The 25,612-nt window shown below is 42.4% G+C and overlaps 4 protein-coding genes across 6 annotated transcripts; 2 read left to right on the forward strand and 2 right to left on the reverse strand.

The window, feature by feature from the left end:
• Window positions 1-4,361: 4,361 nt before the first annotated feature.
• On the reverse strand, window positions 4,362-7,194 carry LOC148318843 (ADP-ribosylation factor-like protein 3). Of its 2 annotated transcripts, XM_088280978.1 has the most exons (6): window positions 7,098-7,194; window positions 6,052-6,195; window positions 5,868-5,984; window positions 5,735-5,785; window positions 5,009-5,194; window positions 4,362-4,727 (listed from the first exon to the last, which is right to left on the reverse strand). In XM_088280978.1, exons 1-6 carry the CDS (start codon window positions 7,098-7,100, stop codon window positions 4,680-4,682), a joined length of 549 nt encoding a protein of 182 aa, XP_088137104.1. In that variant the 5' UTR covers window positions 7,101-7,194; the 3' UTR covers window positions 4,362-4,679. The 2 variants fall into 2 exon arrangements, with proteins under 2 accessions (XP_088137104.1, XP_088137103.1); XM_088280977.1 differs by lacking the exon at window positions 4,362-4,727 and having other exon boundaries at window positions 4,736-5,194.
• Window positions 7,195-7,645: 451 nt separating this feature from the next.
• wbp1 (WW domain binding protein 1) lies at window positions 7,646-14,988 on the forward strand. Its single transcript, XM_088280972.1, has 4 exons — window positions 7,646-7,892; window positions 9,060-9,162; window positions 9,288-9,455; window positions 10,538-14,988. Exons 1-4 carry the CDS (start codon window positions 7,830-7,832, stop codon window positions 11,029-11,031), a joined length of 828 nt encoding a protein of 275 aa, XP_088137098.1. The 5' UTR covers window positions 7,646-7,829; the 3' UTR covers window positions 11,032-14,988.
• Window positions 14,989-15,039: 51 nt separating this feature from the next.
• Window positions 15,040-19,467, reverse strand: lman2la (lectin, mannose-binding 2-like a). 2 transcript variants are annotated; one of them, XM_088280970.1, is made up of 9 exons: window positions 19,218-19,467; window positions 18,878-18,996; window positions 18,435-18,552; window positions 18,279-18,361; window positions 17,671-17,703; window positions 17,357-17,518; window positions 17,126-17,240; window positions 16,764-16,886; window positions 15,040-16,696 (listed from the first exon to the last, which is right to left on the reverse strand). In XM_088280970.1, exons 1-9 carry the CDS (start codon window positions 19,417-19,419, stop codon window positions 16,554-16,556), a joined length of 1,098 nt encoding a protein of 365 aa, XP_088137096.1. In that variant the 5' UTR covers window positions 19,420-19,467; the 3' UTR covers window positions 15,040-16,553. The 2 variants fall into 2 exon arrangements, with proteins under 2 accessions (XP_088137096.1, XP_088137097.1); XM_088280971.1 differs by lacking the exon at window positions 17,671-17,703.
• A 458-nt stretch (window positions 19,468-19,925) lies between these two features.
• On the forward strand, window positions 19,926-24,784 carry mtfp1 (mitochondrial fission process 1). Its single transcript, XM_088280979.1, has 7 exons — window positions 19,926-20,124; window positions 20,874-21,001; window positions 21,358-21,590; window positions 21,869-23,185; window positions 23,480-23,620; window positions 24,318-24,527; window positions 24,602-24,784. Exons 1-4 carry the CDS (start codon window positions 20,055-20,057, stop codon window positions 21,933-21,935), a joined length of 498 nt encoding a protein of 165 aa, XP_088137105.1. The 5' UTR covers window positions 19,926-20,054; the 3' UTR covers window positions 21,936-23,185; window positions 23,480-23,620; window positions 24,318-24,527; window positions 24,602-24,784.
• The last annotated feature ends 828 nt before the right edge of the window (window positions 24,785-25,612 follow it).

Consider the following 25,612-nt stretch of genomic DNA (forward strand, 5'->3'; position numbering starts at 1 on the left):
TTTTTTGCTCACAAAAGTATGCAATTTGTCCTGCAAAAAAAAAGAAAAAATTTTTTTTTTGCCCTATTTTCGTTTGTTTGTCTGACTGCGCGCTTGGAGTTTTCTTTCTTTTGGTATTTTGCTAGACTTGCGAGACGCCGCTAGAATTGGGTGCAAATTGTGGGATGATAGTAGTCTTTTCCCGTCCAATCCGAGCGGCGTGCTTCATTTGCATCCAAATCAGAGCGGTCAGAGGCGCAGTACGGAAACAGAAATCGACTTGCTCGCGTCCATGCATGACATCGGCAAGATCTTCGATTGCGGATGAAGAAGTCGGTCGGCTGTGCCCACCTTGCGCCTCGATCAACATCATCAAAATAACATTTGGCCGCGAGTTAGACTCGCTTTTCCTGAGTCCAAAATCGAGTCTACATTTTGTAGCCAAATTTGCAAATGCGCTGCCGGGAAATGGTCTTGGGGAAAAAAATCTCAATATTGAATTGCAATATTGAGGGAGTGGCTCACATTTCTACTTTTAAAATCCTTCAGCGACAGTGGGGCTAATTTTTGTATTTGTTGATCTTCAGAATAATGTTGTCAGCATCCTTCCATTCCTGATCATTTGAGGATTGAAACATTGAAAACATTCTTGCCTCGCTTCACCAGAACACGAAAATCCCCAAATCAAACGATTTATTGTGTTTTGTTTTTTTTCCGAAAGATCCGAGCGAAATCGATGACTGCTATTCCGAAGGCACGTGGGTGTGTGTCATGCGCGCCCGCCGCCCGGTCGGCTCATTTGCCGAATATCGAATCGGTTACAGCGAAGTAATTCCGCCGATTGAGTCAAATGTAAAAATCCACGCACGTGCGAGCAGCTGTCAGCGTGCGGCCTCGGTGACAGATGGCGCCGCGTTCCTCTCTCAGCGCGAGGTGATAAAAAGTCAAATTATGAGCGCCAGGCAGGGACAAGACTGGTGAGCGCGTGTAGGCGGCCAAGTGGAGGTTGCCGTGCACAGACAGCGAAAGAGAAGCCGAGCGAATCCGTCAAATGATAAGGGCAATCCGTCAATCCGGGAAACGTTTTGGACGACGGAAAGTGTTATTTCCTGCCGGTGTGCTGGGGAGTCAAAGGTCGGCGAGGGGTCAAGAGTGTGAACTCTGACCTTTGCGCGAACGGCAGTCGTAGAGTGATCGGCCGCCGGCACGTTTTACGCTCGTTATGATTTTCCCGCTGGCGGGGATGTGAGCAGCGACGTGTGTGTAACAGGATGACGGCGCTCATCACGTCAATCCACATTATGTCGTCCTCTCAAATACAGACAACGTTAGCGTTAGCATGCCGCTGTGACACTTTCATTAACTCCCAAGTGGTTTTCCACACGTTGTTACGCTTCAAATGTTGACAACAAAACGGATGGCATTTGGGTTGCAGTCGTTGCCACGGTGATGGACGTGACAGTTCTTTGAAGTGAACTCAATCAAAAGAAGCCGTTCAACAAAAAGAATCGTTCGAAAGATTCGTTGACCGAATCGTTGGTGAACGGGAAGTGATCTCACCTGAACGCCAAAAGCGTGGCAGTATGTTCAGTAAAATTCCGCCTCCTATCTGAGCCTGCATGCTGATTGGTCGTTTGCAAAGATTGGCGACATGGGCGTGGCTGAGCTCAAATCAACTGAGAAGAAGTGATCTATCCTTTCACGTTTACTGAAAAGATTTGTTCTTTCTGAACCAATCATTTTGGCGAACGATCCATGATCGGACCTTTTTTTTTTGAACATTTTAACGGATTTTTGTCATCTGAAACCTCAAGCAGTTAGGGCGGGAAAAATAACGCTGAACACATCCAACATGATGTAAAGCAGGCATTGTCCAACAGGCGGGTTGGGACCCACAAGTGGATCGCTGAGCTATTTTCGGGGGCACGCGGATAAGGAGCAAAAAAATAAATAAAAAATGGAGAGCATAATAGTGTGTCTTTTTCCATATGGAATATAATAGTAAATATTTATTTTGAGATTTAGGAAGTATCATCGTGGCAACGGAATTGTTTTCTCACGCGAGGACCCCCTGTACACGCGCATCAAAGGAGCGACCGGAGGAATGTGGACATTTGCTTTTAGTTTTATCATCCACGAGGAGCACTTATCTGCCCCGTCATAAAGGAGTGTCCCGGGAATGAGCCAGGAGGGCCTCGGTGGGCCAAACAAACAAACCAACAGCTTGTAATTGCTGCCGGGGCTGATTTTCTTTTAGTAATTGCTGCCCACTAACTTTTAATCAAAGACAACTCTCTCATTTTGCACTTTTTTTCTATTGGCATGAATTACAGCTCGTTCTGTGAGTGTCTGATAAGCTTTATTCAAATGCTGTGGTTTTTTTTTTCATCCTTAATCAGTAGAGGCACTCTCCATCAACCTGCTCACTGTCAAAAGACGTCCGATCGGCAAATCGAATGCAGTTGTTGTTAAAAGTAATCTTGACGGAAGGCAATTCATGTGGAAAAATGCACTCGTATTGTTTTGTGATCGAAAGAATTTTCAAATCATATTTAAAAAAAAAACCATTTTGTTTCGTTATTAAAGATCAGTTTTAATATATAATGAAGTCATGTCAATTTCATCAATGTTGATCATAGAAATAGAGTCAAAGGTCCGTCTCTTAAAATGAGATTCCAAGATAAGTTCCCTTTTTTTTTTTTTTCCTTTAACGGTCTAACGCTGACTTGATGTGCCAAATGAGAGGCTGTCTCCGCTGTAATGAAGTCACAGGATACTCTCACCTTTCTCCGCCCTCGGAGGCCTCAGGAGTCGATCAGACTGCGACTCGGCCGTCTCCTGTGCGGGAGGTCGACTCGCCGGGCCGAGTGGCTGGGAAAGTCCCGTGATTTATGACCCTCGGCAGGCCTGACTGCCTCTCATTTTGCTGAGATTGAGCCACAACAGTTAAGCACAACTCCGACGCGCCAATCCGCTCTATTTGGCATAAAAAAAAAAAGAAATCCACTTTGGTTCTTGGGGGAAGGCAGGGGCGCTTGACGCTTTGGTGCTATTGTTTGATATGAAATTGGAAAGACCTCGGTCTGTAATTGGGTATATATTTTTATAAGCTTGGCTGATGATCACATGGATTTGATGTTAATGATTAAGCGACCCGGTGGGAGTGAGGAAGGTGTGGCGGGTCGTTCGTTTTATCCTCAGTCTCACATGGCGGACTTTCATTTCCTTATTCATGACTTTCTCCTCCTTTGGAGACCTTCCGGAAGAGTGTTGGTGTCATTTGCATGAGCTGGCTCGTCCAGCGGTGGAGGGGTTACCGCGACTGCACAGTTAGTCGGTTCACTGTTTGAATAGCGCTTATTTTGTCATGACAAAAAAGTCCAAATTTCACCAGACTAAAATAGAAAATAAAAAATAACTAGTTGGGTCAAACGGGCACAAAACAACCCAAAATTGGATTAAATTGATCAGTCTTTCCTTTTTTTTTGGGGGACGACTGGTTAGCACGATGGCCTCACAGTGCAGAGGTCGTGGGATCGATTCCAGGAACTGCCTGTACGGAATGTGCATGTTGCATTTGGGTTAAAAGAAAAAAAAAAAGACACAGTATTGACTACATATGAAACATGTGACCCCTCAGATCGGTAAAGGGCAAGCATGTTCTCGCTTTTTGAAAACATGACGCTGATTCTGGATGACTGTACAAGTCCATTTTGGGGGATTTCTACTCTCATTAAAAGCAGCCAAGCTTACACGGGTGGCAGTCGGCCAGTAACTCAAGGCCAAAGCAGGTTTATTTTATCATGGGCAAAGGCACCAAATCATGTCGCTATGAAGGGACCTATATAAATGCAAATTGTAGTCGTGGAAAAGGCTTTTTATGTAAATGTCCTGTCGGACCACAGCGGAGCACTTGGTCACTTTGGATTAATGCCGCAAATGTTCCGCTAAAGACAAAGTGAAAACAAATACTAATTGCAAATGTGTTCACTAGGATATGGAAGTTTGCTGGTTTCTGATGATTTTTTTGCATTTCAAAACAATTGGCAGAGGGATCTTCCAAACCACACCAGAAAAAAAAAATCACTAAACATTCACAAATGGACACCTTGGAAACTGTTTTTACACCAAAAAGAACTCATCAATAATAGTTTCCCAAGGGTCCTTATTCCAACCGTTTTCTCAGGTTTGTGTTTGCAAAATCGTATTTCAAACCGTCACTGTCATGGGCCTTTTTCCAGTCAACGGGGTCTAAAAGTCTCCAAACCTGACTTCAACGTGACAGATTTGTTTTGGAAGTGGTCGCTTCTCTAACATCACTTTTACTACAAAAACAAATCAAATGTAGAAAGTCAAACTCTTACAAACTATTGCACCAGAGGTATATTTGGAACGGGGAGAGGTCTCCCTCTAGTGTTTATTTTTAATCATTCACATCATACATAAGACTTTTTTTTTTCCTTTCTTTTTTTCATTGACAAACGTTATTATTAGTTTTGCTTTTTCGCATTGCTTACACAGTTAACAGTTGAACGAGGCTCATATATTTACATTATATACAATACATTTTGATTTACAAGGGGATGTAAATCAACAAGAAATGTATTCAAATGAAGTGATTGACAAACATAACATATTATACAAAATGTTTCATCTGACATGCAAAATCCAATTTCAATATAGAGAGCCAAATCCGATCTTCATTTCTTCCGAAACCTTATATTCCTGCACACCCAGCTCATGCCATCCTGGTTCGGAATAAGAATGAAAAATAAATGAATCAATAAGGAATTCCTGTTTGTATCATACTACAAATATTTTAAAATTAATGGTGGGGGTAAAAAAATAAATGAATAAATAATCACAGTATTTGGTTATTTTATTGTTTGATTCAAAAGTTTTGTTGTTGGGTTAGTAAAAAAAAGAAAACTAAATGAAATATGTAAAGCACATAGTAATTCGAATTAAAAACGTAATTCTAAATATTTTTAGTGGCTAACGCTCCTCTGTTGGCATGTCGCATGTGTACCTGCAGTCCCTCGGCGGTAATGGCCGAGCAGGCCTGGACTTGCCACATGCGATCTCTGACGGTGTGCAAGTTGAGACCCTCGGCCAGCTCGGAGGCCGACATGGCAGCGCTCAAGTCCTGCTTGTTGGCAAAGACCAGCAGTGGCACGCCGGCCAGGTCGTCCTCCTCCAGCAACTCGGCCAGCTCCTGAGCAAAAATTAAATCCGTCTGTCTGTCTTCTACGGGCTCCAGGTGGCCAAAGCGCGTTGATGTCATTAAACAAACTTGAATTATTATTAATTCAATTTCATGATGTCATTACTGTACACCTGACCCATGACCCTTGTGAGGAAAAACGGGTTGAAAAAGAGAGTAGAGTAAATGTTTAAACAATATTTATTTTAATTGTGGAAAACTGGAAGGACTTTATGGCATTTCCATTCGATTGGAAAGGAAAAGATCGTTTACGATACGAGCGCATTGAGTTCCAAGTTGTTGGTTGGACTGTTTGAGAAAGGCACATCGTCTGAGCAGAGATTGAAACATGGACAAAAATAACATTCGCCATAAATTTGATTAATCATGAAATCACAAATAATAAATAGGATTATTCATGAATTTTGGACATAAAGTAGTTTCACACTAATCTCCAATCGAGACGTCAATAAACGTCTTAAAGCAAACTCCGGGCGGAGCCAATTTCCAATTCAAATGACAAAGCAGATGTCATTTAAAACATCAACTCACCAGACTTGTCTCTTCAAAGCGCTTTTTGTCTGAGCAGTCAATCACATAGATCTGCAACCACACATAACAACAATCCTCATTCATAGACATCACGTCATCTATTTATGAGAAGACGGCCACTGCAATGCCATACCAACACATGTGTGTTTTCAAAGTAATTCTTCCAGTAGGGACGAATCTTCCGCTGTCCTCCGATGTCCCACACGTTCAACTTGAAGCCGGACGACTGGACGCTTTTGATGTTGAAGCCCTGCTCGCACGCGACAGCGGTGACGTAACGTCCGGGATACGAACGAGTATGTTGTTTATTTTGTTACCTGTGTGGGCGTGATATGGCTGATGTCCTCGGCCGCCAGCTGTTTGAGCAGCGTGGTCTTACCGGCGTTGTCCAAGCCCAGCAGGAGCAGGCGCACCTCCTGGTCCTGAGGCTGCTTCAATCTGCGCAGGATGGACAGCAAGCCCTTCACAAAAGGAAACGGTACACTTTCTTATCGGAACTGGCGCTGTGGTTATGTTCACACTTCAACAATCACATTTGTGAAGTCAATAAAACGAAAGCAACCGAGTTAACATTTTTAATTATGTGAATTTAAAAAAAATGTAATCTTGAGTCAACGCTTTAATTTAGCCAGCCCAGGTTTAAAATCGATGTATTTCTTCTGGAGCAAAGTCTCGGAAGACAAGGTAGAACAACCTTTTAAGGGTTATAAAGATGTCCCGATGGTGTCAGTACAGTACTGTTGACAGCAGAACAGATTAGGTTTGACCTGAAAGGCTCTGTTTCATTGCTCCTATTATTACCGCTGCTGTGGTGTGCATTGTGATGGGGAAATCTCCTGCTGGGCGAGATTAGGAATGCGCACCGTGAATGGACGGTGTCCAAAAAAAGAGTTCAGGAAGGCTTTGGCTCAAGCTATTTACTTGCCACGTAGCTAAGAATAAAACACTGTCACTAGTACACTCTGCAACAAGTCAAATGTGGACAAATTGGAATCAAGCGATTACGGGTCATCAAAGTTTGAGGAACTAGCCAATGTTTAAGGAGAGAAAAAAATGGCAGTATTGATTGGATGATTTGACACATGCTTTCTTGCAGCTCTCTCCTTTTTTTCTCCTGTTAAAACATTTGTGCTAAATTGGAAGAACTTTAAAAAGACAGCATGCACTAAGGTACTCAAAACTTAAAGTTTAGTCCGAATAAGTAGAGGACGACATATGCAGTGAAACTACAGCAATCATGAATTACAATAATTGCACCCAATATTTCTTTTGACAGAATTCATTATCAATTCCCATTCTGAGAATTGTAAAAAGAATCCTTCACTAATTACTAAGCATACAGGCATGCGGATAGATAACTTACCATGATGTTGTCCGGTGAATTAGTGGCTGCTGCTCAGGCTGACTGGATTAACATCTCTTTGACCATGTGGAAGATCAGCTGTCACCACCTCCACATGCTGCGTGACGTCAAGTACCGGTAAGTAACAACAACAACATTTGGTCAATGTGACAAGTGAAGGGAAAAAAATGACAATGTCCCACTTAAGTTGAAACTGAACGCAGACTTTGTGGCTCTCTTTTGTCTAAAATGAAGATTAAAAAAGCAATGCACATGAAAAAACTATGTGTAATAATAATTACACTTTAATTAAATTATTTAATGGTGCAGTTATTTATTGATCTGATTTATTAAATTATATATTTAATGACTGAATGAAACAATTAATGAATGGAAATTTTAATTAAAGAGTTCATGGTGTATTTATTTCTATAATTTGGGCACTTTCAGTCCTCCTTGGTCAAAAGGTTGGATAGGAAGGAAATAGCCTTGAACTGTAAATATGACGTCATCTCCCACTCTATTTAGTCAAAATAACGTCCACAGCGCCCCCTGCAGATCACCGAGCACCCCTACAGTTTCTCATATTACTCCATCTCAGTCAAGAAACAACATAAACATGTCGGAAGGTGACTGGCGGAACCGTTAAATAGAGCGCCTCGGCCTCCCGAAGTCACCTGGACACGTCTTCTAAATTTGATCGACTTGTGCTTGTATGCTTCCCGGCGTGTCGACGGCTGATAACCCAGAAAGATGCCGCAGAAAACGCTGGGACCCATTGTAGGGCTCCTATGTACCGGGGTCTGTCTGGTGCAGGTAAGCCGACGCGAGCGCTTGCGAGGTCGGTCGACATTTTTAGTCGACCCCGAGGCTTGTGGGCTTGGCCAAGGCCTCACCTCCATCCTTTTTTTTTTGTCTGCCCCACAAAAGAAACTGACTCAGGCTCAGCTTGTGTTCGCTGCGGATGACGTCAGTTATTCAAAGTTTTTCGACATTTGGTCGATGGTCCCTTGGAAGGAGACTTGGACGAAGCGCAAACAATTGCCGTGCTCGCCATTTGAATGTCTCCATTTTGGAGTTTGATGAAGGCGGTCGAGTTGAGCTATTGCTAACGGAGAAGCAACCGGCGATTTGACGGTTTTATTCGCGGTTGCGCATATTAGCTTCCCAGGCCGAGGGGCTAGCCTTTTGCTAGAAAGGGATGGAGTCTCTCTTAGTAGGTTTTTTCCCCTCTCTAACATTTGAAAACAAATCGGCATGTTTCGTAAACTTTATATTGATCGTGACATATTTGTATCGAGTGAAGCTGCTACAAACATACATTGACTTAATGCTAACGAATAGGACTGAAATTGGATTACTTTTTAAGTTGAGACCTGATGAATTCACAGGGTTGTTTTATGTTTTAAACGTCGTCCTACTTTGCCACTTCTTCCTAAATGTAGTTTTGAACACTTGTTGTGTCGTATCCTTCTAACCTACCACCACTTGACGTGTGCCATTTTAAAACGTCCATAAGCATCTGAGTACAAAATTCACTGTGGTGACATGATTTACGAGATGGCAGTATAGTGTGAGCTGTTCAAATAATGTCTTGCATGAATGTTAAAGAGTCCAACGGAGGTTCCAACACAATTAAAAGAACCATATGTGCATCTCTCTCTCTCCTTTTTTTGTTCACTTGGAGCTGTTATTTGTCCAGAACACTGGACCATTGTTTTGACGGTTAGAAAAGTAGCGATGTTCTCATTGTGTCCTGGAGTCATCCGACTGTCGAAGCATTCACGAACCGTTTGATCAGAATGCTCACAAACAACAAGGGAGGAATATTTCCACATCTGCTATTATCAGCTGTGCTGCTTTCAGCAATGTTTTGTTTTTGATTCATTCTGACGCAGTTTCTCTTTCACATGTGGTTACATGTTGTCTCACACTGGAAACTGACTGTTTTGTGTGGGTGTTTGCCTTTTGTTCCTAATTAAGGGCAAGGAGTTCTGTTTCGGGGTGAACAATGAGCAATATCGCTGCGAGATGGGATACTGCTGCGGAGAGACCGAATGCTGCACTTACTACTACGAGCTCTGGTGTAAGTTAGCAATTCGTTCGCGTAACATTCGACCAGTTTATTCTGCAAATCTTTGGAGGATTTGCAGTCGATCTCTTAACCCCAATCACCACCACCCCCACTCCATCCTCCTCCCAATTCTTCAGGGTTCTGGTTAGTTTGGACCCTGATCATCATGTTGAGCTGCTGCTGCGCCTATAGACACCGCAGGGTGAAAATGCGGCTGCAGCAGGAGCAACGGCAGCGCGAGATCAGCCTAATGGCCTACCAGGGCGCCTCCAGCTCGTTCATTTCACCTCCACCGCTCAACCTCAGTGAGTAGGAGAATATTGGGGATGGGGGTGCGACTCCTCGGTTTACGATAAGAGATCTGTTCCCACACTTACGTTGTTACCTAGTGCTGGGGTGTTAGAGCCCCGCCAAGACCACTTCTGCTGGCAAAAACACTTGGAACATTTGTTCAATTAAATTGTTTGTTGATTCCAACAGTCTATTCTACGGACCAAATTTCTTTTGGCTGCACTGCTTACTGTATGCATATTTGGATGTTTAGATTTTCTATTTTTATTCATTTATTTATTTTTGTCCAATCAGAGTTCGGCCTCCATATGTTTCTATATAAATATAATCTGTCCGAGGCCTTCACAATCATTAGTTGCAGCTCATGGAACCTCAACTACGACTAGGAAAATACGTCAGAGAGCATTCTGCACTTATTAATACATTATTTTTATATCACTAATTGCTGACAGAGGAGAAACTGACTTTATTTTGGACAGACTTGAAAATCAGTTTTCCAGGCGGTCCTTTCCAGAAAAGGTCACATTTTGAGGTAGTATTTTTGTGTAGTATTCTGTTTCAATCATCAGGACGTCATGGAATTAATTGAATAAATTAAAAAAAAAAATCCTGTGATGTCACGGTCCCCTCTGAAAGTATTAAAACGGCAAGGTCACTGTAATTGTTTTTTGTCATGTTCTCAAGACATTTGAGGTTCAGATCAAAAGATGAATATGCGACAAAAGTGTAGAATTCCATGTTTTATTTCATGCTATTTGCGTCTTGATGTGTTAAACAACTTAGTAGTGAGTGCATTTTGTTTTAAGCCAGCCACTTTTCAAGTCGGCAGAATTATTGGAATGGACATTATTAAATGGAATGGAATAATTAAATTAACTTAACGTTAATAACATTTAATATTTGGCGGGAACAACGGACTTCATCCGGGGGAAAACATGGAAGGTCGTCGATCGGACAACAGAAACCAAGGAACTGACCTCGACGTTTCAATACTTTTGGAGGGGAATTTATGTTGAATTGCGGTGAGGATATCTGATGGGGTCCTTGACAATTTGTCTGAAGCCCCAAATTTAGAAGCTGCTCTTCTGTTTTTCAGGATTCTGGAATGACTGCAAGCTTCCCGACTACGAGGAGGTGGTGGGTCATCCACCCACCCCGCCGCCTCCTTATTCAGAAAACCCGCCCGTGGCTGCTGCAGCTCTCCCTGCTCAAGTTGGTCAGCCTGATGGCGCTGCCGCCGCGGCGCCAGAACCCTCGCAAGCTGCCCAGCCAGGGCCGCCCACCGATGCCTTACTCCCCGACCAGGACGCCACCTCCTCGCCGCGGGAAAATGCCGAGGATCCGCCGGAGGGAGAGGATGAGCTCATCACTCGGCGCCGGCACGTAACCGGCGACTCAGGAATCGAGGTGTGCGTGTGCCAGCTGGACGACGGCTCGGGGCTGGAGGAGGAGAGCGATGAGGAGCGGCGCATGTGCGGGGCCGCCGGCGGGGAATGCTGCTCCCGCCACCAACGGCACGCCTTCAGACACAAGGAGCACACCTGCGACATGCCCAGCCAAGCCACCAGCGCCGGAGACAGCATGGTGTGAGTCGGCGCGTCTTCCACCAGCCCAGCTAACCCGGTGCGACACTCGACTTTAGCATTGTCACGTTTTCATCCTCCCGGCTAATGCGCCACGCTAAGATGACGACGTGATGCGCTTATTTGTCCGTTTAGCTCTCACTTTCTTTAGTTTTGCGTTGAGTGAATTGAAAGGGGTCGATCAAGCCACGGGTTCTCAAACTTTTGGGGTCCAAGGTTTTTGTCAGAGGACTTCTTCATTATTGTACCACCAGTTCAACTTGACCTCATCAGTTTTTTTTGGGGGGTGGGGTGAACAATTCAACTTAAATATTCGTGACCGGTTTGATGGAAAAGTTAACCTAATTGACCGAACTGAGCCTGTTGAAGTCATTTCGATATTTATCCGTCGTTGCTAGCTGAAGAGTGCTTCCACAAATTCCAAATTTAGATGGATGTAAAAATTGCTTATTTTTGAGGAAAGAAAATCATATTGGTCAATTGAATTAGTATTTTCATGGAGAAAAAAATGTCACCTTTACAAGAACAAAGACATTTTAGTCGTGTTCGTGTATCAGAATACTCACAATTTGATCATAATACGTTTCACAAGAGAAAAAAAGTAATATTTCAACAAGCGAATTTCAAAAGTACACCACTGCATTCTTGTAATGTATATTTAAAAGGAAAATGCCTTTTGTTCATCAGATCGTTTAATTGGCCCAAAGCGAAGGGCGGGAGTATGAATTGAATTATGTTATGAACATAATAAATCACTGTCAATGATTTTGTGGACCCCCAAGCGACAGCTGGCGGACCCCAGTTTGAGAACCCCGAACGAGACGACCACCGCCACTTTTGGCTCGTCTGCAGCATTTCCGCCCGCTCCTTCAGTTTGACACGCAACCGTCCGCTCGGGATGTTGACCGTCAGGACGCATATCAGCAGGGTCAACCGCATTTCTCTCCTGTCCCCGCAAAGCTGAGCACTTGAGTTGAACAGAAAATCTTGTTGTGACTGGCTGACGGAATGAACGAGTTCCACCAAATGTAGGGCTCAGCTCAGACCGGAAGATGAGACGCTCCTTAAAATGTTTGTTCTTTGTTGCGCTTTTTTAGTCTCCTTCACTCGCCTCAAGGGGTGGCTAGTGTTTGGACGTGTTAGTTTGGAGGAAAGGCACGCTAGTTTGCATGATTAGACCTTAGCTTTTCTTTTTTTTTTTTTTTGCTGCAAAATTAGGCCTCTGATAGTTGTGAAAATGTTGCTGTGATGTTCTCGTCCCGCACACAGCGTCGGGCTTCTCTGTAGCCCGAGATCTTGGCACCCGGGAGTGATTTGTTGTGGTATTTTCCACTGGCAGCGGAGAGAGGGAGGGTTAGAGTTGGAGGGGGGGGGACAGTTTGAAGTGGATGCTGGCAAACTCCAATTGTGATCAACTGCGTGCTTCTCTCGCCGTTGCGCGTCTCCACAATGATGTTGTGGGTACTGCGGTTTCAACATGTTCAAGGCAAAGCTGCCGTAAACGACAACAGCTTAGAAGAACCAATCTGGAAATTGTACTTTGAAATATACGTAGTAAATGCCCACTATAGCCCCCAAAAATATTGATGACCCCCTACATAATTAAAATAGCCTCTAGTTATATCTTAAACCATAAACCTCATCTTACATTGTCCTTAAGATTAGTATAAAGTTCTGCTAAATTCCCACTTGACCTTAACAAGGGGGGGGGGGTCTTGCTCATGTTTTTAAAATTAATTAATGTACTATTCAGGTGTACCTTCGCATCTGTCGCAGCACTGCATCAATGTTAACATTTCCATAAGTCATCTATTTTTAATTCTGTAATTCAAATGAGCAGCGCGGGTTTATTTTCAGCCGCGATTAAACGCCGACACGGACATTCACGAGATGCGACGCCAGCTTTTACTCACGGTGGTCCAGTTTTCAGCCGGCTGGCCGCACTCTTCAAACAAGGACGTGCGATTTGTTGAAATGTCGGGAAGACCACGCAAAAGCTGTATTGCAAGCCGACGCTTAATCAAATACAAAACGTTTGAGCTTTCCGTGAGCAGGTGTCGAGACGTGAAGTCATGCTAACGCAAGCGTGACCTTTGCGTGACGGGGCCGTGAGACACGAACAGCACGGCTACAAGCTCGGGGGTGATACATCTCGACAGACGGGAAAAAAACTGCCTCAGTGGGCGCTGCACAGCGGTCTTGCCCAAATTATATTGAGCCACGGCACATATTTGCCCTTAGAAGAATCTCACGGCATGTCACCAACCAAAAAGTTGGGGACATTTGGCTTTGGAGTGTCATTTGCATCAATGATTCCCCCCCAAAGTGTTTTTTTTTCCTCTCACACGTTCACGCGGGATAGAAGGAAGAAAATTTGGGGCGGAAATCTTGTGATGAACCGAAAATGAAGACAATTAATAGTGCAAAAATAATTCTGGCGTTACAAGAGTAAGGACCATGTTACTGCAAAAAAGTAAGAAGATTCAGATTGGGGGGGTCACAATGGTCAAAGAAGAAAATATTCTGACAGTAGTAATGCTGATAGAATGAATTTCCCAGTGTGAAATTCTGATTAAAACATAATTCCCATCCATACAGGATCCACGCCGCTTATCTTCCCATAAAATAATCTTTTATTGTGAACTTGAGACAATTTCTCATTCATATTTTTTTCAAGATCTGCCCCCCTCCCACAATGCCTCAAATACTTCAATACTTACTTTGTTTATGTTACATCGAGGAATAAAGGCTGAGGATCAATAAGAAGATGCATTTTTTGTGCGTGTGCACAGAATTTAAGATGGGATGTCCAAAAGTTGCTCGTCATGGCCTTCCTTAGATTTCATGTTTACTGAGATTAAGGGCTATCTACTGTATAATCGGTCACGATCGTCCAGCCATCGTTCATGTCTGTTTTGCTTTTTTCAGTTGAACATGACCTGATTGTATGACAGTGAGTGTATTGTGCTTTTACAGGCCTAAAAAGTTTGCCTTTTCTTTTCGTTTGCTTTGCTTTGCTTTGCTCAACATCAAAATTGAACATTTTTCCATTTTTCTTCCTGCCCATTAAGCCAAAGCATTAGTTTCCTTTCATTCTCATATCCGAATATTAGTTTTTTTTTTTTTTTTACATCTGCAGTGTCGTGTATACGTCACTTAACCAGGCTATGCAAAAAAGAAAAAGTAGATGAATAAAAAAAACAAAAAACAAAAAGGTAACTGTTCTATGCTGCCCCCACTTCCTGTCACGTGGGCACCAGTACTAGCAATATAACTCTCTCAGTACTGTGGCACGGCACCGTACTGTAATCTTTTTCTGTCTCTCTCTGTGGTCTATTTGTTAAAAAAATAAATAATGTAATGCTACAGCAACAATGTATGTACTCGGAGGGGTTTAAAAAAGGCCATTTTTTTTGTATATATACTTTTATTGCCCTCATTTGGAGAAAGTAACAGCTTATCTTCCTTCTCAACCACTAATATTCACAATTCGGTTGCTAAGGAAGTAGAAAATTGTGCTTGTTCTTGGATTGATTGTTATTTTGGTGGGTTTGTCTTTGTTCCGTCCATCCCCTTTTGGTGCGTTATTGTGTTAAAAGAGCGGCTTTCTTTTACCATATTCAAACATTCACCGAAAGAATTTTTAACTGCTGCCTTTCATACTTGGAGACATACAATTTTGTCTATTGCATAATGGAAGAACTCAGTGTGGAAGTGGACTTGATGGAAGCGCTGTGGTTGGATTGTTTTTTTTTCTCTTTCCAAATAAGATTTAGTTTTTTCTGTATTGCACCAAAAAGTGAAAAGAGAAGGGGGAAGCGCTGACTGATGGATAATATTGCTATATCTATATATTCTATTCTTTTTTTTTTTTTTTTGGTTTAATACGTCTGCTGTGTGATGTTTGGGTCATCATTTGTATTTTATTTTTTTAATAAAATTAAACGTCTACACATGACCTATACAGCCGTGTTCTGAATCTAATTCCCAAAACATGATGACACAGGCAATGCGATCACTGCTCAAATGTTTGGTCTTTAATCAGGTAAAGTACTTCATATTTCTTTGATTTATGAAAGGGGGTCACTGATTGGACATATATTGTGAGGGAAAACCTAACAAATGAGGAATCATATAAATAACAAACAAAAAGTGTCGTCGTCATAATTGACACGGTATTTCAAGATGGTCGTCTGCAATTCAGCTCCTCCTCGGTCACAACAGCAAAGCTTGTGGCGTTAACAGCATTATACGTAACACAAGTAGAAGTCAATAAAACAACAATTTTACCTTGGTTTCAGTGCAGTTAAGATGGAAACGCAACAACTAATGAATGCTCATCATACAAAAGTTTTATTCCCATGACTTTTGTATGATGAACATTGCATAGCTTCCAATGTCTTCAACTAAAACATCACAAAAATAGCTCATTGCTTATTCGAACGCAGCAGAACCTCCAAAGTGGACCCCAATCTGCTTTCATTCAAACTATGTAACATGAATTCATCTGTTAGACTCAAAGTGTTTACATTTAAACTGTCGTACAAGTGTGAAGAGAAGGTGTTCACTTCCAATCAAATCAACTTAATCATCCTTTTCAAAACATGATGACGAAGGAGCAGGAAATTATCTGGCAGGGTGATACTTTCGCCTAGTGGCATTTTACAAGTACTGCAGGAATTAAAAAAACTGTTCAAACGTATACATTGCTCATAGTGTACTCAGCACCATTTCTGCTTGCCTGGTTTTTTCTTTCACTGAAATTTGCTGACTTATTGCAGGACATCACACGTGATGTTAGTTTCAACTCCCAAATTTCTTGGGACTTTTCACATTTTACTGGCACATTGGACCGCTTCCAATGTCTTCCACTTTGGAGGTTCTTGAACTGTATAATATTGGACCGAGTTTTTGTATTGGATCTCACATGGAATGAAAATCGGGCCGAGTTTGCGCCTTTCCGATCAACGTTAGTAAAGGACCAAATGTCGGATGTCTCTGAAGGTTTTTCTTTCCCGATCTGCTAAGAAAGCCACTTTCTTGCTTCCTAATATGGTCTCTCTTACATTTTATAAATCAGGCTACATGTACCCCACCACCTAACATTGTGTCTAATTTTGAATGGATACACTTTTCAGGAACACCAAGACATTGTCAACCTTAAGCAGCAGCAGGTTTCATTTCAGAACAAAAGGAGTATTTCTTTCCCCCACCCCAAAAAAACAAACAAAAAATACTTTTGATCCACTGGCAATCAGAAGTACACTTGATAGTTATGTTCAATAGTTGTTACGATTATGAGGTGGTTCGTGGAAAAAAATTCTCCCCTGACCTAAAAGGGTTTGAGGACCCCCAGTCAACAGTAAAAGACTTAAAAAGTTAAAGGCAGCTGCTCAGAAGAGATCGAGCACAAAGTGATGCGTCTGGATCTTGCTCCACGAAGCGTCTTTGTCAAAACCGACCAACATCTGTCAGCCGCAGTGCAGTTAAGTTTCCTCCCCACCACCCAAAGTCCACGCAAAACTCGCCTCAATAGAAGCGCTTGCGCCGGTTCTCATTCCAGTGGCCGTAGAGCAGCAAGCCGACGACTACCAAGAAAATGCAGCCCAGCATGGAGAAGAGCACCGTGAAGAAAATGGCCAATCCGCTCATTCCTTCCTCAGTGCGACCCACTGGAAGACGGAAGAGAAGGTCAGAGGGACGCAAAGAATTTTGACCGTGTGTGTGTGTGTGTGTTACATCTGAGCAGCTCCATGTTATCCACGCTTGGTATCGTGATTTCCTCCTCCTGGTCTTTCTCTTCCTGTTTGCTCCGCAGCACCGTCAGTTCGTAGAGTTTCAACGAGATGATGTCATGGTTGTCTATTGATTCAAGTTGGAGAAAAGTTCATCAGAAACCAAGTGAAAGGGCTGAATCAGGAAACTAAGGTTCAAAATGTTTGGTACGATGCCGTTATCTGTTGAGGGAAAGTGTAAACTACTAAACAAATTACACAGTCGACCCTTAAAAAAAAAATAGTTGTTGGTATTTGCGAACTAGTACCGCGTCGCGTGTTCATATGTCTGATTGAATCTGGTGATGGCAAGGTGAGGTGTTCTACCTGAAAGGTCTCCTGTAATGGCTGTGGCACCAAAATAAAAGCCCTTGGGCAGCCGCACGCCAGGCAGATCCAGGCAGTCCCTCCACTCATGTTGTCCGTCAATGTCAATCATCACCTGAAGAACACCGAGCGATCGTAAGGTACATTCGAATAATTGTCTGCAAAGCACCACGTCAGCTCCTTTGCTAACACCGTCCAAGTGCGAGGACAATAACGACGGATACGCCTCACCGTCAGCCTGCGCCGGACGTATCGGATGAAGAGGAAGGTGTCCTGCTTCAGGTTGCGCACCATGGCGTTGCATCCCCCCAACTCAGTGGGCCGGCCGTCCCGCTCGTGGTCGTAGCTGATGGTGCCGTTTCCAACCATGGCGAGAACGAAGGGGAAGATCCTCTTGTGGTTGGTAAGAAGGAAAGAGAGAAGAACGTCAGAAGACTTCAGGTATTATTATTATTTGCACTGTTATTACGTTTATTATCACGCTTACTGGAGACAGCAACACCAAACACAGCACGTTAAACACGCATATTCCAAAGATGGTTTACCTGTGTGCTTGGAGTGTATCTCTTCTTTTGTGCCTGTTCCCAAGTGAGTGCGCAAAAGAACAAAAAAGACAGCCCCTTTACACAACACTGTACTAGTACAACAGTAATCCATCCCTGCCCTAAAATTTATTAATTGTTCTCCCAAAGTTCAGCAATGCTGAACCGACCAGACCAGTACAAATTTCATTATTAATTGCTGGCTTCCTTATTAATTTCTATCCACTTAAATTGATTAACAATCCTTGTTCTTTTTTGGTCTTTCACACTACAAGAAAACAACCCCAAAAAATATAACATGCAAAAAAAAGTAACGACACGGAAGTAATATTACCTTAAAGTCTTAAATAATTCCGCGTAAAATTGCTAAATAGGCCGCCACCCACAAAGCCTCAACATCAACCTTAGGTGTACCAATGTGTTTCCTTGGCACCAAAGTTTGTACTTTCCTCTTGGAGAGGGCTTTAGTGCCATCTTGTGGCATCTTAGAGCATTACAGAGAAAAATGTAAGCAAATAATGGATGGGTTGGAAAGAAATAGCAAATACTCATTGGGATTACTGTATTGTGAGACCCAGTGTGACCATGGACCACAAAATATGTGGGTGTACCTCTAACTGTTTCTCCTCATTGGGATACGTGTCCACAAAAACTCCCAAACCAGTGAAGTTGTCCTTATTCCCAAACACAGGACCTGTGTGTGATGATTACATTTTTTTTTTACAAAGAGTGCAATGGCAGAAAACAGCAATTCCGATAATGTTTACCTTTCTGCATGCGTTCCTTAGTGTACCAAATAGCCAAGCCATCTCCGTTGAGATTCTTCTTTCCTTTCCCGTGAATCTTGAAGTGCACCTGCATCTCCCAGTCGTTCAGATGACAAGGCTTGAGGGACAAACGCGAGAAAACAAATAGGAATGTTTGGGTACTAGTGAGCAAAATTATAATTATCATTATTTTGAATACAAATGCTATTACGGAGAACAATCTCCAAGTCGGAGCTTCAACATGATGATGCTCCTCATCTCAAATTTTTGTTGTACTTTCTTCTCTCGACATGATTCACTTTCATCAGGCCACCAAGTGACTTTAGGCTTCCGCTGCAGGGTGCGCTGACTTATAACTTTTAGGCAGCTTTTATTTGAGGCAAGGCTTGGTCCCAATCGCCCATAAAGAGTAAATGTAGAATACCTGTATTGTAAATACTCACGAGTCGGCTCCAGACCGCCCCCTGTCTGCTCTGCATGTCAGGTGTGAGTCGCACCTGTTCCGTGGTTACCATGGCATCGCCCATCAGTTCCCAGTGGGAGGAGCTTAAAGGCCCCACAGCTAAACACACGCACACACACACACACACACGGCACTTTTTTCCTCCAAATTGTACGGTCACATGTCAACAGAAGCACCCTCGTGACGGTCATACATAACTGTTTTCATCTATGGAATCGCCAGATATGAACAATTGTTTTTTAGGTGTTAAATAGGTAAAGTTAAACGACATTAAGTGTTAATCTTCTAGCATATTCTACTCAATGCATCGAAGGGGATACCTTGATAGGGCTTGGTAAGGGAATACTCCCGTTTCAAGAACTCCTCCATTTCGTGGTCGTCGTCAGCGAAACATTGGCCAACAGTAAAAATTAAAATAATAAAAGAGCACAATAGCTTGAAAGGCGACATCTTTTGCAGAGAAAATAAACTGTATATCGATTTGGAGTCCCGCCTGTACCTTCTGCAGCTGACGGCGGCCATAGCAGGTCAAACCTCACCTCCCCATACAAAGCCAACGTCTTTCCTATTGGTCCTGTGGCTATCAGGGCTCATTTATATTGGCCGGTTTTGCCGTCAATCACAATACTTGCGTTCTATTGGTTTAGATTTAGAAAAAGGTGTGGTCGTAAAGAAACGTTACGAAATGTGCACCGAGGTACATTTTTATGATATACTGTATATTAACGTAAAACGGTAGATATTGATGTTTTAAATAGATGCCACCATATAATAATATTTTAACATTGTTGCCAGTGGACTATCTGAATGAAAAAAGTGCATGTTTAGAGTTAAATGTGCAACATTTAGAACAGAAATGTGCAATATTTAAGTTCTGCAATTATCTAAAGCCATATTTCGATTACTCTAGCAGATATTTTTTTACACAAACTTAACATATTTTTATCCTCATGAAAACTGGAGTTGTTTTCCCACCTCACTTAATTTACTGCAACAATTCTTGTTGTTGTTCGGTGCGATTACCCAACTGTACTGTCGTAAGTCGGGACAGCCGCACTGGATGCGGTAAGGAAGGCCACGCCCCCTCGAGGGACCCTAGTGACTGTCGGCTTTGACTCGCTGGTGAAGCGATGGAGTAAATCACGCCGAAGGGAAGTATGGAGCCCACGGAAGAAAAATCGAGCAACGTTGTCGACATCTATCGGGACACATGGGTCCGCTTTCTTGGTTTGTAACGTTTTTTCCCTCCCTTTCTCTTCCAGAGGAGTTGACTTGAAACAAACGCGGGAATGAGTCGAAGGATCAGGGTGACCCTGGCGCTGCTAGCTAGCTAGTTAGCTAACTCGCTGCCTTAAAAATGGTTATTTTCAGACTACGTCAAGAGCACTTTGTTGCACAATTTAGGGACAAACAAACGTGTTTGCATTGCCGCGTTATCCGAGCCGTTGTAGTTTATGGTAACGCTAACGAGTTGTCGGTGTTAGTAACTCAGTCAGACCAAAGTAGTTGAGCAAGTTGTGGCAGTGACTCATAAGCACTTGGAGGAATCAACTTATACTTAGGTGCATGCTTGCGTGCGTCATCATGCTCCATCAAAAAAAAAAAAAAAGCCAGTGTTCAATCAAACCTGTCCTTTAGGTTTTTGGTGCACCTGGATGCACAAAAAATTGAGGGTCTGCATAATTGTCACCTATTTTGAGCTTACTTATGCGTGGTGCATGGTCCTGTCAACAGGATCTTCCTTGAAAAAAATTTGAGGCGATACAAATAGTTAGTTGCACTGCTCAGAGTTTCGAGCTTTTGTTCCCTCTGGAGCCACGAGAAATTTAGGCTCTTCCGAAACCTCTTTGAGCTGCCAGGAACTTTCAGAAGCAAAATTGTTGCCAGGAACAAAGATACAGTCACATATCCACCCCCTCCACCCCGACCCAAAAAAAACCCACAGTAATCGGTACAGGCTAGGCCTCTTTTCTCAGGCTACGCCAACGAGGTGGGGGAGGCCTTCCGCCCGCTGGTGCCTGTGAGTTTGGTTTGGGGCAGCTATGCCGTGGCCACCGCTTACGTCACTGCTGATGCTGTGGACAAAGGCAAAAAAGCAGCAGCGGTGAGTATTAGTGGGCGTTACACTTGATGACCAATTATGGCTCGGTTTACCAACATCACATAAGAAAATGCAGAGAACATGTGAGCCATGATTTTTATTTTACCTGAGACTTGAGCATCTGTGATGTCATTTTCAGCGGACAATGAGTGTCGAATTGGCTGGAAAAACTGACGGATTTTGCTGCTTAATTTATATTCCACGAACACGATATTAATCTAAATGACGTTTTTTTTTTTTTTTACTTGACTTGAGTTTTTCCATTAAGGTCCAAATTCGCTGATGTCAACTTTTCCTTCTTTCAAACTATTTTGAATCCATGTGTGCCCTCCACTGCGATTCTGGTTGGGTTCGTTCAGGCGCATGGGGAGGAGCCGGGCCAGACGACACGGGTGGCGACGGCGGTGGTGGACACGTTCGTGTGGCAGGCCCTGGCCTCCATCGTCATCCCGGGATTCACCATTAACCGCGTGTGCGCCGCCACGCTACATCTGCTGGGCCGCAACACCAAATTGCCCATGCCCGTGCGTAAGTGGACCACCACGGCCGTCGGCCTGTCAATCATCCCTTTCATCATCAACCCTATCGACAGGTAGGACGTATTCCACATGTACATTTTTTTTGAGGGGGGGGTCACTTAGAAATGTCCTTTTTTAATGTTATTTCTTAAAAAAAACTGAAGCGCTCGTCTTTTTACAATTTTAATCTGGAAAAGCTCTTTTTAAAACCACACAATTCATCATATAATGCATCTTTATTCCTATAGCACCTTGACACCCATCCTTAAAAAAAAAAAAGTTTAGATGACAAAAAGTCAGCGCAACGTTTTTTAACGGTTGTTTACATAAGCGTCAAAATGCTGCCTTGCAGGTCTGTGGACTACCTTCTGGATTCGAGCCTGCGGAAGGTCTACGGTCACAGCGAGAATCAGGAATAAGGAGGGGCTAGACACTAAAAGGATTGCATGGAGCCGTAAAAAAAAAAGGGATTTTATAGTCGATCCTCACGTTGTACTGTATGGAACACTTTGCAAGCGTGTTGCTGTCAAGGTTCTTTTCATGTCACACGGCAGGGATGCACTTTGCTGTCAGCGTTCATAAAGCGGGGTACACACACACAGAGATTCGGGTAATTTGCTCATTTTTCCTGTCAGAAAAAGGCAGATTTTCAAATATCTGAAGATTATCTTGAATGACTGCTGTAAACTTTGGAATTTAGGTCAAGTCATAGCGACCATCAGGCCAAATTTGAGCCCTTTTCATGTCAAAGATGATCCTCAGCCATTTCCTTATTTTTTTTTCTTTGTCATGTGTCTTATTTTAAAAATCGGCTGATGTATACCTCGCCTTAAACCATACATTGTGGTTCTGCTTTGAACTCGTCTGTCATAATATTTCACGCTGTTATTCTTCACAAATGATATTGTCTGGGACTTTACAACTTTGATGCAACCAAACTGTTAGACATGGGTGGCATTGAGCTTTGCACCGGGAAGACAATTTTCTATGATTTTGCGATTATGGTACTGTGAATGTGTGAACTTCACACGTATTCATCGCTGCTATGTCATTTGTTACATCTCCAAGTACTTGTTTGCAGTGTAGAAATACTCGTGTTGAGTGGCGGGACTACAGGTGCACAAACTTGGAGCTATGCAAGGGAATTAGCAACCGGTTTTAGGACATATTTATTGGGGGGTGTTTGGATTTATTTATATGCCATGTTAGCAATAACTGTCAATGCTGTTTTACATTTATTTTGCGGTTTTGGTGGTGGTGGGGTGAAAAGCTGTGAGGAAAGGGATGCTGTCGCTAATGAGAGTCTCTATTTTTATTCTGTGTTAACATTTCAGTTTACTTGTGATCGTTGTGTGGCTGCATCTTACGGATGCAAAGAAATACTGTTCAGGTATTTTGTTGTTGTCGTACTTTGGTTGAGTGTTGGGATTTGGGGACTTACATCCTACAATCTTTTCATTGAACTGAACATTAAAGCAACGTGAGTCAAAGTGGTCACTACCCTGCTGTTTTAAACACTGGAGAGAAATAAAAAGTTCTGTGTGACTGTTGTGAAATAAATACTACAATGGTGTGCAGATTGTTTTTATTTGCTCTACTTTAGGCATTTTCATACTTTACAGGCCCAGGGACCAGAGGTGGTTTCTGAAATAGCTACAGCTGTACTTTGGTAAGAGTTATACAGTTATACTCCTTATGCAAAAGAATCACTGATTTTGAATTAAATGTTGACATTTCTAAATGTTACGGGGCTAAATTTATTTTTATTTTTTTTTAAATCATGAACAGTACAGCTGTGCAGGTTAGCTGTGATAAGTGTGCTACATTTTCCTTGAACCTTTTTAAACACTTGTCAAACATTTAAGTTCAAACAAACTGTACTAAATATTATTATTTAAATTATTATCATTATGATACTGCTGATGACCACTTTTTTTTTTTGGGTCACCTGCCCCGATTCTAGGGACAGCTGATGCCAATTTTCCTAATGAAGGGAATACATTTGAGGCGAAAGAACGCCGTGTTCCGACTTCCACTTCCGTCATGTTGCTTCTTCTTCATTTGGTGTTTTTGGCACTTTTGACGCCGTCAAGAAGTCATCGAGGTAAGAGGACACTGTTCTCTCTGCATGGCTTTATTGTGTACGCTTTTTCAGTTGAGCTCAACTAAAAGTGCTCACGTTTAATGGACACGGGAACTACAAAACAACATTGCGTAACGATTTGATTTCATTTTAGCATCGGTTATTGAAAAGGACATTATCTAAAAGCAATTCTTCTCCTGCACCATTTGTTACTTTTTACCCTGTCCAATACAATATGTATTTTTTTTAAATCCTAAAAACAAAGTAAAACGCTAGATGAGTGGTTGTACAAGTACCATCTTGAAAAATGGTGTACCACTATCATGGCATCATTAAAATACATTTGCACAGTCAGACGTTCATTTTTATTGTACCGTTATTAACATTTTAACATTAACTCTGTACGAGTTCTTCTCAGTTGTTTTTGTCACGACCCGTCGCGGTTAAAACGTATATTTTGTCAACAACGTGAATACACTTCAGCAGAGGAGCTAATACATATCGTGCACTCTGACAACGAGAGCGCTACCGCCACCTAGAGTTGTGGGTGTGCACTTACACTGTATTCTAGTATGGTTTAAAAAAAAAAAAAAAATGCTTCCCGAGCCCTGCATTGAAAGCTTGAAGTTGCTTTTTGATGAATTGTTCACTATTTGCCCAACTGCTGCTTATTGCGAACAACGTTGAGTTCCATAATAGCTACTTTTGCACCCTCCAGGTCTTCCTCCACACATTCTGGGCCACTGGACCTTCCCTGAGCACAACTTCCAGGATGAAGAACTCGATGCCATTTTTAGAAAGTCCTCCGAAGACTACGTGATCCTGATGATCCCCGAGAGCACCGTGGTGGCCGACGCTGTCACTCCACAATCTCGCTCTGAGAACCTGATGAGGACTACAAGAGAACCGATGCTTCTCAAGGCGCAAGGTAATGTCATGGCTGGTTTCCCCCATGTGCGCTTATAACGCGTTTCTTTTTTGTTGTGGTTTTGGATGCACCAGATGAGAAAAAAGCAGGCGCCACCGCGTGGAAGGTGGCTGTGGTTGTGGCCATCCTGCTGGTGTGCATCGCGGGATGTGTGAGCACGGTCTACTACCTGTGTGTCTGGAGAGGTGGCCGCATTCATTATCAACCTCACAAAGTAGAGGCTTGAGTCAATAAAAATGGGCTGTGACATCACCTGATATGACCGTATGACGTACTTTATTTTTTTCGAGTGAAGCGCGTTACAATACTGAAAAATGGCAGCATAGTTCATAGTGGAATTTATGGTCGAGTCCCTGCAATTGAAAATCTGTGATTATAGAGAGAATGAGTATGTATTCATCAAAAATATTTTGATACTTATTTTTAGATTGTTCTGATTAATTTGCTTGTCTTAAACATAAATATGGCCCTTGGTCACTCGTTTGCCCGTCATCGTTGGAAATCATTGTGTGAATGCTGAAGTAATTTAATTTTTTTTTTAGCTATAGCTTTTTTAAATCCCTTTCAGTTTTTTCATGAGTCGTCTTTCTCACCCAGTTGACATCATTGGAATTTCAGATATTGCATTTCAAAAGTTTGTCGTAATTAATGCCGCCAATTATTATTCCATATAATTTCATATCTTTCACAAACATTGCACATTTTTCCAAAATACTATTCCACTTTGATTTCAGTCCATATTATTCTACATTTTCATCATTTCTTATCTTTCAGTGTCATATCACATCACTCCATAGCGTCCAGTGTTCTGTTTTGCATCAACTGTATCTTTCACAATCTTTCCATGTCATTTAATAATGCATCCTTACATTTTTTTCCCATTCCGAATTTCAGCATTCAAATCATTTCTGTTCAAATTGCGCTTTCTAGCTTTTCATAACCTCCCTAATTGTGCAAACTGTCATTTCCCATAATGACCAGCAGAGGGCCTTACTGCTCTTGTTTTTGCATGGAACGCAACATCTCAGGAGTGCAATTTAACTTGGAAATTAACAATAGTGGGCAATCCAGTATTTTCTTTTTCT

Source organism: Idiotropiscis lumnitzeri, chromosome 18 (assembly GCF_059441095.1).
Source record: "Idiotropiscis lumnitzeri isolate Australia: NSW breed Sydney's pygmy pipehorse chromosome 18, RoL_Ilum_1.0, whole genome shotgun sequence".
Classification (NCBI taxonomy): domain Eukaryota; kingdom Metazoa; phylum Chordata; class Actinopteri; order Syngnathiformes; family Syngnathidae; genus Idiotropiscis; species Idiotropiscis lumnitzeri.